We start from the raw sequence: 12,873 nt of genomic DNA on the forward strand, positions 1-12,873 counted from the left end.
CTGGTCCAAAAGGTTGGGCCCCCCTCCCCCAGTTCATCAGCCCTGTCCCTGCTGGCCTTCCAGTTGGAGCAGCTGGCCAACCCCAAGGCCTGGATCAACGCAGCCACCCAGATCTTCTTCTCGCTCGGCCTGGGCTTCGGCAGCCTGATCGCCTTCGCCAGCTACAATGAGCCCTCCAACAACTGCCAGAAGCATGCCATCATCGTGTCCCTCATCAACAGCTCCACCTCCATATTTGCCAGCATCGTCACCTTCTCCATCTACGGCTTCAAGGCCACCTTCAACTACGAGAGCTGCTTGAACAAGTAAGCCCGGGGCGCCCCAGGCCTCAAGGGGGCGACGCGTCCCCAAAGCTCCGAGCTAAAGGGGCACCTGGGAAAAGGCAGATGCCAAGAAGTCAAGGGGTGTAGGGCAAAGGGCACCAGCCTTGCAATCCTCAGTCCAGGGGTCCAATTCCAGCTCAGCGTGTGCCTGAGGGATGGGGGCGGTCCCTGTATTCAGAGCACTCAGCAGGACAGGGCATTCGACAAACCAGCCTTAATTTCTTCTGCCCCATCTTCCCCACCTCAGAAGCAGCCAAGAGCTATCTAGCTAAGCCATGGGGATTCCAGAATCTACTTTCTGTATCTTACCGAAATACAGAAACATCCAGAAGGCACACTAAAAGTGTGTCACCAGCCACGGGGGCTGTTCACAAATTAAAATGTAAATTTAAATTTTACTTAAACTAACTTAGATTTAGACTAGTTCCTCGGTGCCACACGTGGTTCATGGGTACCACACTGGATGGCACAGATGTGGAACATTTCCCTCATCTCAGTCCTGTGGACTGTGCTGGTCCAGAGGCTGAAGCAGCTGGCCGTGCTGGTTGGTTCCTGCTGTCATCACTGTCCCTATTTGAGGCTTCTTCAAAGCCATTTGAAACACTTTGCCGTTTAAAAGGTCACCAATCAATAGATTCCTCTGGTTGAGGGCCTCACTTAATCAGAAAGGAAGAGGCGGGGGGACAGTGTGGGGCCCACGGCCCTGGGAGGTTTGGCAACGGCGGCCTTGCTCATCAGCGGAGGTCAGTGTGACGCTGTGCTCTGCAGGGTGATTCTGCTGCTGACCAACTCCTTCGACCTGGAAGATGGCTTTTTGACAGCCAGCAACCTGGAGGAGGTGAAGGGCTACCTGGCATCCACCTACCCCAGCGAGTACAGCAAGGTGTTCCCACTGATTAAAAACTGCAGCTTGGAATCGGAGCTGGACACGGTAAGGCGCCGGCAAGGTCTTGGGAGACAGAATTCTCTTCCCTACACCTCTCCTGGGACGGAGACTCGGTCACGGCTCTCCCAGCTGCCCCACGGAACACCAGGTTCCTTTGGGTTCTCCGGGCCCTTTCTCCTTTTAAATTTTAAAAAGACAGAAAAGTACATAAAATAATATAACAAGTGCCCATATATCTACCACCCTGAATGAAGAATTGTAAACATTTGTCATTTGGGGCTCAGATTTTTTTTTTTTAATAAAAAAGAAAAGAGCCCGGCCAGTGTGGCTCAGCAGTTGGACATCGACCTAGGATCCAGGAGATCTTGGTTTGATTCCTGATCAGGGCACAGGCCGGGGTTGTGGGCTCAACCCCCAGTCGGGGGCGTGCAGGAGGCAGCCGATCGATGACTCTTTCACCGTTGGTGTTTCTCTCTCTCTCTCCCTCTCCCTTCCTCTCTCTGAAATCAATAAAGATATATTTTAAAAGAGAAAAGGAAAGACTGTTTTGGAGACAAAGTTAAAGTCCCCTGAACAAAAATAAACAGCGACAGAGGAACTAAAGACACCTTTCACAACAGCAGACAGCTAAAGGTCTTCATATGTTCCTCCTGTATCTAGCAACCTCGATGAATTCTCTTACTGATTCTCGTATTTGTCTATAGGGTCACCTTAGCGTTCCGCGTAAACTCTTATATCACCTGCTTGCAATTTTCTTTTCAATCCTTATATTGCCTTTTTTTTTTTTTCCTATTGTATTTGCTAGGACTTCCAGGCGGTGGAGGCAGAAATGAGAGTGGGCATATTTGTCTAATTGTTATATTTAATACTTCTAGAGGGTGTCTCTGGAGGATGCCTTATAAGAATAGAGACTGGTGAAGGCCCAAAGCTCTGGCTGCCAGCAAGCTACCTTGAAGTTTTTTTGGCATTTTGTTTTGTGGGTGGAGCCATTCTGGGTCATGTCCTGGATCAAACCACGCTTTGTTGCTCCCGGCTGGCTGGTGACTCGGGCCAGTGGCACGGCCCTCTGTCCCCAGACAGGGACCATATCCCCAGGTCCAGCCCCAGCCTTTAGGGCCTAGATCCCATTCCGAGGACCCGTGAGGTCTTTCGGCTTTAGTTTCTGTTCAGGTTCAAATTTTTTCTTTGTTCTTGGCACCCAGGAGTCTTACTCACTTTTGAGCTTGGCTCAATGTCCAACAATTATGTGGTTATTGATTTATTTAGACTGCTTTGCCCCTATTGTGTTTTTTCCCTCCTTAGTCACTAACCGTTTGGAATGTGTATACTCCATTTCTCTTCTTGCAAGTTTTCCATGTATATTTAACTTAATAAAGCCTAAAGTTAAATACTGCCCTTGACTTCGGAGCACTTTCAACTCATCCCCCCTGTTTAAATGGCATTTTTGTCCGGTCCGGTCCTGTCTTCGTTAAACCCGTAACTGGATGCCGCTGTAGCTCTCTTCCTGTTAGCCGTTTCACCTATTCACCGGTTTTTCTTGCCTCCCAGCCGTCTTCTGGGTGTTTTTCCCTCCTGCCTTGCAATGCGTTCCTTTACAGCAGGTTTTTTATGATAATGCCGCTGAGTTTTATTTGTATGTAAATGTCTACATTTGGCTCCCATTTTAAAAATTAATTTATTTTCCAATGACAGTGGGCACTAATTATTATTACAGCTAATAATATATTAGCTTCAGGCGTAGGGCACGGCGACCGGACGTTATTATAACGTACAGGGCGCTCACCCCACAGGCCGGCACCCCCCCCACGCCACGCGGTTATTACAGGGTTACTGACTATACCCCTGTGCTGTGCTGCGCACCCCTGACTGCTTTTATAACTGGCCGTTTGTCCTTTATCTCTTCCCCTGTGCGCCCATCTGCCCGACCTGCCTCCCACCCTGTCGCCCCGGGTTCGACCCCCATTTCGTAGCCGGTTTCCCGCTGAGTAGATGGCCTCGGGCCGGCAGCTGCTTCTCCCAACACTGAAGCTATTCGCAGGCGACTCAGCTCCCACCCTAGCCCCTGAAAGGCCCTCTCCTCTGCGGGCGCTGCCCCCCAGCCCTTTCGGTCCTGTTTCTGTCCCGCCTCCCCTCCCCTGGGCCCTGGCGCCTGAGCTCCGGGTGTCTTCAGCTGTTTACCCCCCCGGCCCAGGTGAGGGGGGCTTCCTGGACCTGTGGGGCCAGCTGTCTTACCAGTTTTGGAAGATTCCTACCTGTTATCTGGTCATCATTGCCTCTTCTGGAATTTTATGTAGGCCTATGCTAGACCCTCTCATCAACCCTACTTGACTATTAATTTCTCTTTTATCTGCTTCATTATGGATTCATTCCCGGGATATACACAACCCCCCAGTTCACTAACTCTCTCTGTAGCTACAGGTAGCATTTAACGGTCAATTGAGCCTTTTAACTCAATAATTTTTTAGACACTATTGTTTTCAAATTTGCTTTTCATTCTAATAGTTCCTAGTTACATGTTTATCTCTATCATTTTAGCTCTTTAAATACGTCCCACCTAGCTGTTTGGGAGGTGGCCGTGGGCAGGGGAGAGAGCAGTCGGCCCTGGAGGGGAGAAGTGTTTTATCACTGACACTGTTGAAAATTGTCAGCTCCTAATAATAATAAAAAGCAGGTCAACTTCAGTAGGTTTTGTTACCTGCAGATTCTCTGCAAACGGGACCCCCTAGTGTCTGCACCCAGGGCTGACCGTCCCCCTGTCCCCACTGGAATGCCATTGCGCCCGCTCATATTCCGAATCCGACGTCCCAGCACCGGCCGCTCGTGGGGAGCGGTGCTCTGAATCTGTTTCTTATTGCTGCTGACTCTCCAGCCACACTGGCGCATCTCCTCGTGGGTTTGCGCATCTCTGCAGGCTCAGTGCTTGTCATCGCTGGTGGTCCTGTGGGTCCCAGTCGGGGACCTTTCCCCAAGAGAGGGGTTGCTTCTGTTCTTGTGATGCTGGTAGCCAGGGGCCACCCCAACCCTGGCCCATTTCAACCTCCCTCCTCCCCCCAGGGTTGTCTTTAAGCAGGAGTTCCAGGCTCATTTCCACACTTTAGTGTCCCCACAGTGGTGTTACTGCCGCAGGGATCGGGCCACTGAGCCACCCTGCCTGTCCTGGCTCCCAGCTGGCCAGGCCAGCTCCCCGGCATCCTGCTCCTGCTTCTCTGGCCCCACCGTCCGGCCTCGGCTCCCAGCCACCAAGGCCTCAGACACCCAGACAGTCATCATACTAGAAGCAGGAGTTACCCCAACATTATTTTATTGTGTTTTATCCAGAATTTACATGAGTTGGGGGCAGAAAGGGACTCAGTGTTCCAAGTTCACTGAAATGTCCCCTCACACATGGGCTCCCGACAACTCACATCTCTATCCCAGGGGAGCCTGGGGTCCGGTGTGACACTGGGAGAGCCAACTCCAGGATGTGGCTTCTCGTGGCCAGCGCTGAGGTCCCCCGTGCTGCTTGGCATCGGGTGTGTCCAAGGTGCTGTGGGTCCCTTGGGTGTGTAACTGGGGTCTTGTCACTGGGGCAGGCCGTCCAGGGCACCGGCCTGGCTTTCATCGTCTACACCGAGGCCATAAAGAACATGGAAGTGTCCCAGCTGTGGTCCGTGTTATACTTCTTCATGCTGCTGATGCTGGGCATCGGGAGCATGCTGGGCAACACGGCCGCCATCCTCACGCCTCTGACCGACAGCAAAGTCATTACCCGCCGCCTGCCCAAGGAGGCCATCTCAGGTGAGCGGGCGGGCACCGAGCTGGGGACAAGCAGCCGGACGGCTGCCTCGGAGGCTACGTGGCTGTTGCGGTGGCCACGGAGCTGCGGCGACCTCCCAGTGGTCCTGCCCTCACCCTTTCGTCACCTCGGGCAATCAGGACCTGGTTGTCACTCACCCCGTGCCTCTGGTTCTCCACACTGCGGGGACAGGCGGTGGCCACCCCGGCCTAGGAACAGGCCAGACTCCCCAGCCTGGCACCAGAGCTCCCCAGGCGAGGAGAGGGGCAGCTTTGGTCTTTGTTTAATTGAGGTATAACAGTTACAGCGTGTACGTTCCCTACGCACAGGCTCAGTGAACCTGACACACTGCCCACCAAGTACCCACCACCCAGGTCATAGCACTTCCCCCACCAGAGGGCCCCGCCCGCCCCCGAAGCCACGCTGTTCTCACTGCTCCGTTGACGTGCGTTCCCGCGTCCTCGGGCTCCGTGATCACACGGTGTGTGTGCGCGGCCTTCGCTCCCCCTCTCGGAGCCCCACCCGCTCGCTGTGACTAGCAGCCGCCTGCCCCTCTCCTGCCCCGCAACAGCCCATCACAGGAGCCACTTACCTGCCGTTCTGCCTGCGGGCAGCAGGCCTGTTGGGAAAGAACCTGCTCTTCCGACCACTCCACCTCCCGCCTGCTCCACTCCCACGCCGTGGGCCCGGACCCTGCCTTTGATGATGCCCCTGTCCCCCCACATCCACGACCTCCCTCCTCCTAGCCGGCATCAGGCCCAGTTCCCATCCCATGCCCTGAAGTCCTGCTCACCCCGCGGGAGCCGCCCCCCCCTTGTCAGCGCCTCCAGCACTTAGCCTCACCCTGCAGCCACATTTGCGTGCCCTTAGCTGCTGGCCACACTGTCCCATTCCCCTGGGTGGCCCCCTCAGGCTGGGCCCGGTGGCTGGTGGTGTAGGGCGTAGCAGTGGAAAGGCCAGGAGGGAGCTTTAGAGTCAAGTACTTAGAGGGGTGCCCAAGAGAGGCAGCCAGAGGAGACCGGACAAGAACCCAGGTTCTGGAGGCAGAGGGGCCTGAACCCTGACTCCACCACGTACGTGCTGTGAGACACTGGGAAAGTCTCTCGACATCTCTGAGCCGTGGCTTTCCCATCTGTACGAGGCGGCTCCTGATCCCTGCCTCAGGGGAGGGGTGGGAGCTGCACAAACACTTGGTACCTTCTCTTCCCACTGCCCCCCACTCCTCTGTTAGGATGAGTCCTCTCTAGGAAGTCCTGAGAGTGTCATCCCCAGGTCACATCTCCTGCCCCAATTCGCCTCCCACGAGCTCAGGGACTGAGCTGCTGGGATAAACAGCTAGACTCACAGCCTGGCGAGATCCCCTAGTCAGGGGGTGCCCACAGCGCCCTCTTTTCCATTGAGCTGGTGCCCCCTGCAGGGCAGCTCTGTGAGCTGTCAGTGACGCCTGCTGACCCTCCTTGGGCCACCATCCCCTTGTGCCCCAGCCCTCAGGCACACCCACGTGCACACACACGCACAGCACACACATTCAGAGAGGCCAAACCGCGGCAGCTCTTCCAACCCGCGCGGACCAGGCGGTCAGCCAGAGTCCCCCGGCGCCCGCAGCCCTGCTGCCCGTGGGAGGCGGGTGAGCAGGCGGGTGAGCAGTTGGGTGCCAGACGGGTGAGCAGTTGGGTGCCAGGCAGGTGAGCAGTTGGGTGCCAGGCGGGTGAGCAGGCGGGTGCCAGACGGGTGAGCAGTTGGGTGCCAGGCAGGTGAGCAGTTGGGTGCCAGGCGGGTGAGCAGGCGGGTGCCCGGCGGGTGCCTGGCGGGCGAGCATGTGGTCCTGTGGCCCTAGGTCTGGTGTGTCTCATCAACTGCGCCATCGGCATGGTGTTCACCTTGGAGGCCGGCAACTACTGGTTCGACATCTTCAACGACTACGCGGCCACGCTGTCCCTGCTGCTTATTGTCTTGGTGGAGACGGTGGCCGTGTGCTACGTGTTCGGGCTGAAGAGGTGAGGAGGCCTCGCCCCGCGGGAAGCGACCCTTTCCTGTGGGCACCGCGCGCCCTTTGAGCTCGGCATCTTCCAGGCCTTGCAGCTGCCCCCGGTCACAGCTGGTTTCTGCCTCACTGTCCCCCCAGCTCGCCTGCAGCCTCCGTCTCCCCTGTTTCCTGCGCTCTTGCTTTTCACTGAAGGGCAGTGGCCCACGGGCCCTGCTGAACCCCCGCGGCCCCGGGGGCAGGGAATCCTGCCTCCAGGCGCTGGCTGCTCTGACCCCCGGCCAACGTCAGCATTTTTCAAGCTCGCTGACCAAAGTCCAGTTGATAACTCAGACCTTGGAAGTTTGGCAGATTCAGGATGAAGGCTCTAAGCCCTGGGGCACGCACAGCCCTGGAGTTTTAAATCTCCCAGCTGTGGGAATGTGTCGCCGGGCTGAGAACCACGGGTGGGGAGCAGCTTTCAGACCTGGACGTGCACAGGCCCCCGCTGGTTGGGTAGGTGCAGGGGGGGCTCAAGCTCCAGGTGAGTCTGGGGCCGACACTCTGAGAACCACTCCGAGTGTGGTCCCAGAGCAGCAGCCTCAGGGAGCTTGTTGGAATGCAGGGTCTCAGGCCCCCGAGCCCCTGAATCACACTCACTTATTAACACGTCCGAGGCCCATTACGTTTTGGGAACAGCTGCTTGAACATGAGCCTGCTAGGAAGGCTGTGCCAAGCTGTTCCCACCCCAGTCTTTTATAATCTCCTAAACCGATGCAGAGGCGGGTCGGGGGACCAGCTGGGACATTCTGGGAACCACTATGTCCTTGGAAGTCATTCTGAGGGATTTCCATGATCACATAATTTCAAGACACAAGTTAAAGCCAAATTCATTTGCCATAGGGCTTCTCAAACCCTTGAAGACAGTTGTGAATCTCAAAGAGGAGTTGTGATTTGCAGTATTTCCGAACGTTTGTGGTCAAGGAATGCCTTCTAACCCGCCCGCACTCCTCCCCGCAGCTAGTAACAGTGTGAGGACTTCAGTGTCAGAGTGACCGGCTCACCCCATTTCCCCAGGAAAGAAGGGTCCCCTGAGACGCTGGGGCTTTTGGTGCTAAACCCAGGGAAGTCCCGGGTAACCTGGGACAAATTGGTCACCTTGGAAATGCCTTTCTAGACGGAGAAAAAGATTGGTCACCTGAGAGGGTGGGTGTTTCAGGATCAAGAGAGAAGGCTGGGGACAGAGGGACAGAACCTAGGGCCCACTGGAGGCGCTGGAGAGGCCACAGGTCCATCCAAAGCCGGTGTTGGTAAGTTGTGGGGGTGGAGAGAGAAACCCAAGGTGCCCTGGGGATTCCGTCAGCAGTCAGAGCTGGGAACGACCAGCAGAGGGCAGGCTTTCTGGCGGGACAGCGCAGTCTGGCGGCCACTTTGCAACAGTGCTGTGCAGCTTTTTTCCCTGCAGCCAGCTCTTCCCACCTTTCTCTGTCCAGGAGAGTGGGGAGCAGGGGAGGTAAAGGGACAAGGGGACCCGACGCTTTCTGCCATGCATGGTCTTGAGAGTCACAGGTGTTCCCGTTGTGCACGTGAGTGTTCGTGGAGCCTAAGGTCCTGCTAGGTCAGCAGGAGCATGCGGGCAGGTGGAGGTCCCCACAGGCTCACGTGGGAACTCAGGACAGGCCTCGAGTCCAAGCGAGGCAGGCGGCTGCGGCTGCAGCTGGTGAGCCTCACCCCGCCCCACCCCGCTTTCTTCACGGCTGCCTCTCCCATCATGGGGAGCAGGTTTAGAGCGCTTGGACCGGGCCTTCCCACAAGTCACAGGTACCTTCCCCCCGTGAAACGGGGAGACGGCTGGGTCAGCATTTCCCAAAGTGCTGAGGATACTTTCTGTACTTATTTGTGTGTATATTTTAAAATATATGATTAGTCCATGCTATTGTTAAACTTCAGCAAAAGAGTCAGTTTAAAGAAAAGGAAAGAAAGCCTGCAGACGTGACTGAACACACTGGTGGTCTGCGGGCAACTGCACCTGGGCAGCTCCGACGGCCGGGCCACCTCCAGCTGCCAGGCCTCGACGCTTAGTCCCAGGTCCGGCTCTCGGTCCGCCCAGCCCAGAAAACCTGCTGTGGTTTCAGGGGACGAAAGAGATTCCCCTCTGGGGGTGTTTCTAACGGACAGTAGAGCGGCTGGCAGACACCAGGTGGGAGGGGTGGGCCAGAGCTGCCCTCGGGCGTCCCCTGGCATTGAGACTGGCTGGACAGATGTCCCGATACCTTTCCCACCGTTGCCAGGAGCTGCCCTCTGGTCTCCACCAGCAGCCTCCGTCTGAAGGTGGGCGCCAGGAAGATGTCTTCCGATGTCCACGTCTCTGTGGGGTGGTCGCTTTGCCCCCGCTCTGTGGCTGCCTCGGCCCTTCTACCCTCCCACACCCCACACCCCGTCCCCAGGAGGAACCAGGGCGGTTGGGTTCAGATCTCAGCGGAGCCAGAGCAGAGTCTCCCTAAGGGAAGCGGGCCGTGTGACCATCCGGCTTCCTCCCGTCTCCCGCGCAGGTTTGAGAGTGACCTCCGGGCCATGACGGGCCGCGCGCTGAACTGGTACTGGAAGGTGATGTGGGCCGGCGTGAGCCCGCTGCTCATCGTGAGCCTCCTGCTCTTCTACCTGAGCGACTACATCCTCACGGGCACCCTGCAGTACCAGGCCTGGGACGCCTCGCAGGTACCTGCCGGCTCCCCCACAGCACAGCCCTTAGTTTTTTGAAACCGAGGGACTTCAGCCGGCGTGTGGGCAGATTATCTGTCACAACAGGGCCGCGTCACCAGGTATTTCAAAATTCTCGGCAAAGCCTGGCTCTGAGCTTTAGAACACGTGCTGCAGTAAACAGGGTGAGATCCCCCAGAACTCCCGGTGGCCTTCCTCCTGGGGGCCGGGAAAATGCAGCCACAAAGGCCCTCTGACTCCAGCCACTCAGGCCCCCTTAGGAAAGGCCGAACAGGCCTGGAGACGGGGCGCTGAGCCCAGGCGGAGCGGCCCTGAGCCCTGCGGGGACTCATCTTAACACTTGAGCCGCTGGATGCTGCGGAGGCCTGGCTCTGGGTGTGGCAGAGACAGGACAGGCTCGCTCAGGGCACTGCCCAGCAGCCCGAAGGGCCACCTCCTCGTTGTGTCAGTATTTTAACAGCCTGCACAGCCCCAGTTGTCCTTACACAGACACTGTCATAGAAAAACTTGGCCAGTTTGGACTTCTTCTCCCATGGGTGGAAGACACTGTCTTTTCGCACATAGTGTGTGTGGTGTGAGCAGAGCGGGGTGTGAAGGGCCCAGCTCCACGCAAACATGTGACAGGCTGAAAGCACCCCCCCGGGCCTGGGGATGTCCCAACTGGGAGGTTCCTTCCACCGACGCTCAGCTTCTCCTTCCAGGGCCAGCTTGTGACCAAGGATTACCCCACGTACGCGCTGGTTGTCATCGGGCTGCTGGTGGCCTCCTCCACCATGTGCATTCCCCTGGTGGCTCTGGGGACTTTTGTCATGCGCCGCCTCAAGAAGGGAGACACGGTGCCTGTGGCCTGAGAGCCGGGCTCCCAAGGCCGCCGTCGCTGCTCAGTTTCAGCTACTAGTTCCACGTGGAACCCTCTCAGCCGCTTTGCAAGTATCTACTCCGGATGCACTGAGCCCGTGGTCTTCCTGAGTCTGGAAAGAACTAGAAGGGGTGGGGGGAAAAGACCCCACCCCCAGGAGAGCCCACACCTGCCACGAAGCGGCCGCTCTGCCCTCTGCCTCCCCCCAAGGTCGCCCAGCTGTCTCCCTGTCACCAGAGGCAGGGTTTCCAAGGCCAGCCTAGAAGACAATGGCTTTCTTGAGTCTAGGGAAGTCCTAGGATTAGCGCCCACTGTGAGCTGACATTCGACTATCATTTTTATGGAATAAAATTTAAGCCATTTTTTTCCCTAAAGACATTCCAAAATATTAGAGGCCCATCGTTTTCAGGTCCATTTGGAAAGCAGTGTTTTCAGTTCGCCGAGGGCAGGCCTGAGCGTCACTGGTGCAGACTGAGCCCTCTTTTGTCAGAGCACGTAGGCGGTCGCCGTGCTCTCCAGTGACCGGCCGTGGAGAAGCCCTCTACTGGGGACCCACCGGGGGGCACTTTTCTCTGACTCGAAGTCTCTCACAGTAGGTCCAGGCCAGTCCTCTCTACAGAAATCGCCCCAAACGATCTCTGCAGTTCGCAGCCCCAAAGGCCTTCGGATGGTTATGCCAGGAGCCCACGCAGACGGCCCCCCCCCCCCGAGTCTTAGTGCGTTAAAGACGGTGCCAGAGCCGCTGCCAGGGTGCAAGTGCCTCTAACTGTCCCGTAGACTTCATGTTAAATTCGGGCATGACAGCCTGCTCCTTACAGGCAAGACCAAGAACACTACTTGCAGTCCATTTTAAATTATTTATCTGTACATACGTTTTCTGAAATGTATATAACTCCAACCGAGCATCTTGTAACTGAAGACACCGTATTTATGATACAGCTTTCGTCCACCATGCAAATGTCTCCTGCCTGGTTTGTTTTTACTGAGGTCGAGGTTGTCCCTCAAGTCCAGGGGCCCTTCCTGTTCTCACATCCTGAGGTCCTGGGATTCATGCTGGTCCCGTGCGTCGATTTGTACAGACACCTTTGAAGGCACTTGTACGCTCACTTGGGACATGAGCTGGAGATGTCTTTAAAAAAATTCTTTCCAGCCCTACCCGGTTTGGCTCAGTGGTTAGAGCGTCAGCCCACGGACTGAAGGATCCCGGGTTCGATTCAGGCCGAGGGCACCTACCTGGGTTGCAGGCTCCATCCCCGGCCCCGGGTTGGGAGGAGTGCGGAGGCAACCAATCGATGTGTCTCTCTCACATGGATGTTTCTCTCTCCCCCCCTCCCTTCCACTCTCTCTGAAAAGCAGTGGGAAAAATATCCTCGGGTGAGGATTTAAAAAAACCCAACAAAAATCTTTCCACACTGCCACCTCTCCTATGGCCTTAGGAAGGGCTCCCGCTGTCTGGAACCGCCACCTTATCACTGCTTCCAGCTCCATCAGACGGCCGGTTATAAAAAGATCACGCGCCTTTAAAATGGATGAACCGGCGTCTATTTACCCCCAGTCCTCAGATTTCTCTTTGGAGGGTTGTCAGTGGTGAGAAACCTCGGGTATCAGGGCGTGAAGAGGGACCACGCTCGATGCCAGCCCGCGGCAGCTCCCGGTCCCGAATCCTTGCAGCGCAGCCCCGCTCTCAGCCCAAGTTGTGGTCGCAGTCTTACGACACGAGCCACCGTCCTGGGGTCAGGCTTCCTCGGGGTGTTGCTGCCTCAAATGCCAGGTGTCCCCTGGAGCGTAGAGATGTCCTAGACCATCACGTTCTTCACAGCAACTGTATTCAGTGGTCACCGGGCTGCCCATTCGAACCACCGACGCCAAGGCCACGGCCCGGAACCGGCCAAGCCGTTTAGGAAGGAAGGAAGGGAAATGGCCCTGGCCAGGTGGCTCAGCTGGGTGGAGTGTTGTCCCAGGGACCGGAAGGCCGTGGGTTTGATCCCTGGTTGGGGGCACGTGCCTCGGCTGTGAATCCCCAGTTGGGGCAAAAAACAAGAAGATGGGTCCTACGGTTAAGGATATTTACATCAGAATGACCCTTAAACTTTTGGAAGTGTTTTTGAGCATTTCAACTGTATGGCCATGTCACGTGCACGGAATAATTTTGCTCTCAACAGTCGTTGAAATCCCACTAATTATAGAATAATGGGCTCCAGGTGAGTTCAGGTCCCTGTTACTCCCGTTTCTGCGAACTTCACGAGGAGCAGAATTTTCTCAGCAGCTCTCCTGGGCCAGGAGAGAGGTTCTCCCTAAGAGCGCTCTCAAAAAGTTCTCTGTTGACTGTTTGCTAGGTACTTTACA

At 56.4% G+C, this 12,873-nt stretch overlaps 1 protein-coding gene across 4 annotated transcripts in view; it reads left to right on the plus strand.

Moving 5' to 3' along the window:
• Positions 1-11,202, plus strand: part of SLC6A20 (solute carrier family 6 member 20) — a 28,858-nt gene extending 17,656 nt beyond the window's left edge. For 3 of the 4 annotated variants that reach the window (XM_087824584.1, XM_087824581.1, XM_087824583.1), the window contains 6 exons: positions 64-305; positions 1,092-1,254; positions 4,782-4,986; positions 6,822-6,981; positions 9,500-9,665; positions 10,370-11,202. In XM_087824584.1, coding sequence (XP_087680710.1) covers positions 64-305; positions 1,092-1,254; positions 4,782-4,986; positions 6,822-6,981; positions 9,500-9,665; positions 10,370-10,519 — 1,086 coding nt within the window. In that variant the 3' untranslated portion in view covers positions 10,520-11,202. Of the gene's footprint in view, positions 1-32; positions 306-1,091; positions 1,255-4,781; positions 4,987-6,821; positions 6,982-9,499; positions 9,666-10,369 lie in introns of all 4 variants that reach the window. The other variant, XM_087824580.1, reaches the window with a different exon arrangement.
• The last annotated feature ends 1,671 nt before the right edge of the window (positions 11,203-12,873 follow it).

This window comes from Miniopterus natalensis, chromosome 15 (assembly GCF_054644295.1).
Source record: "Miniopterus natalensis isolate mMinNat1 chromosome 15, mMinNat1.hap1, whole genome shotgun sequence".
Taxonomy (NCBI): domain Eukaryota; kingdom Metazoa; phylum Chordata; class Mammalia; order Chiroptera; family Miniopteridae; genus Miniopterus; species Miniopterus natalensis.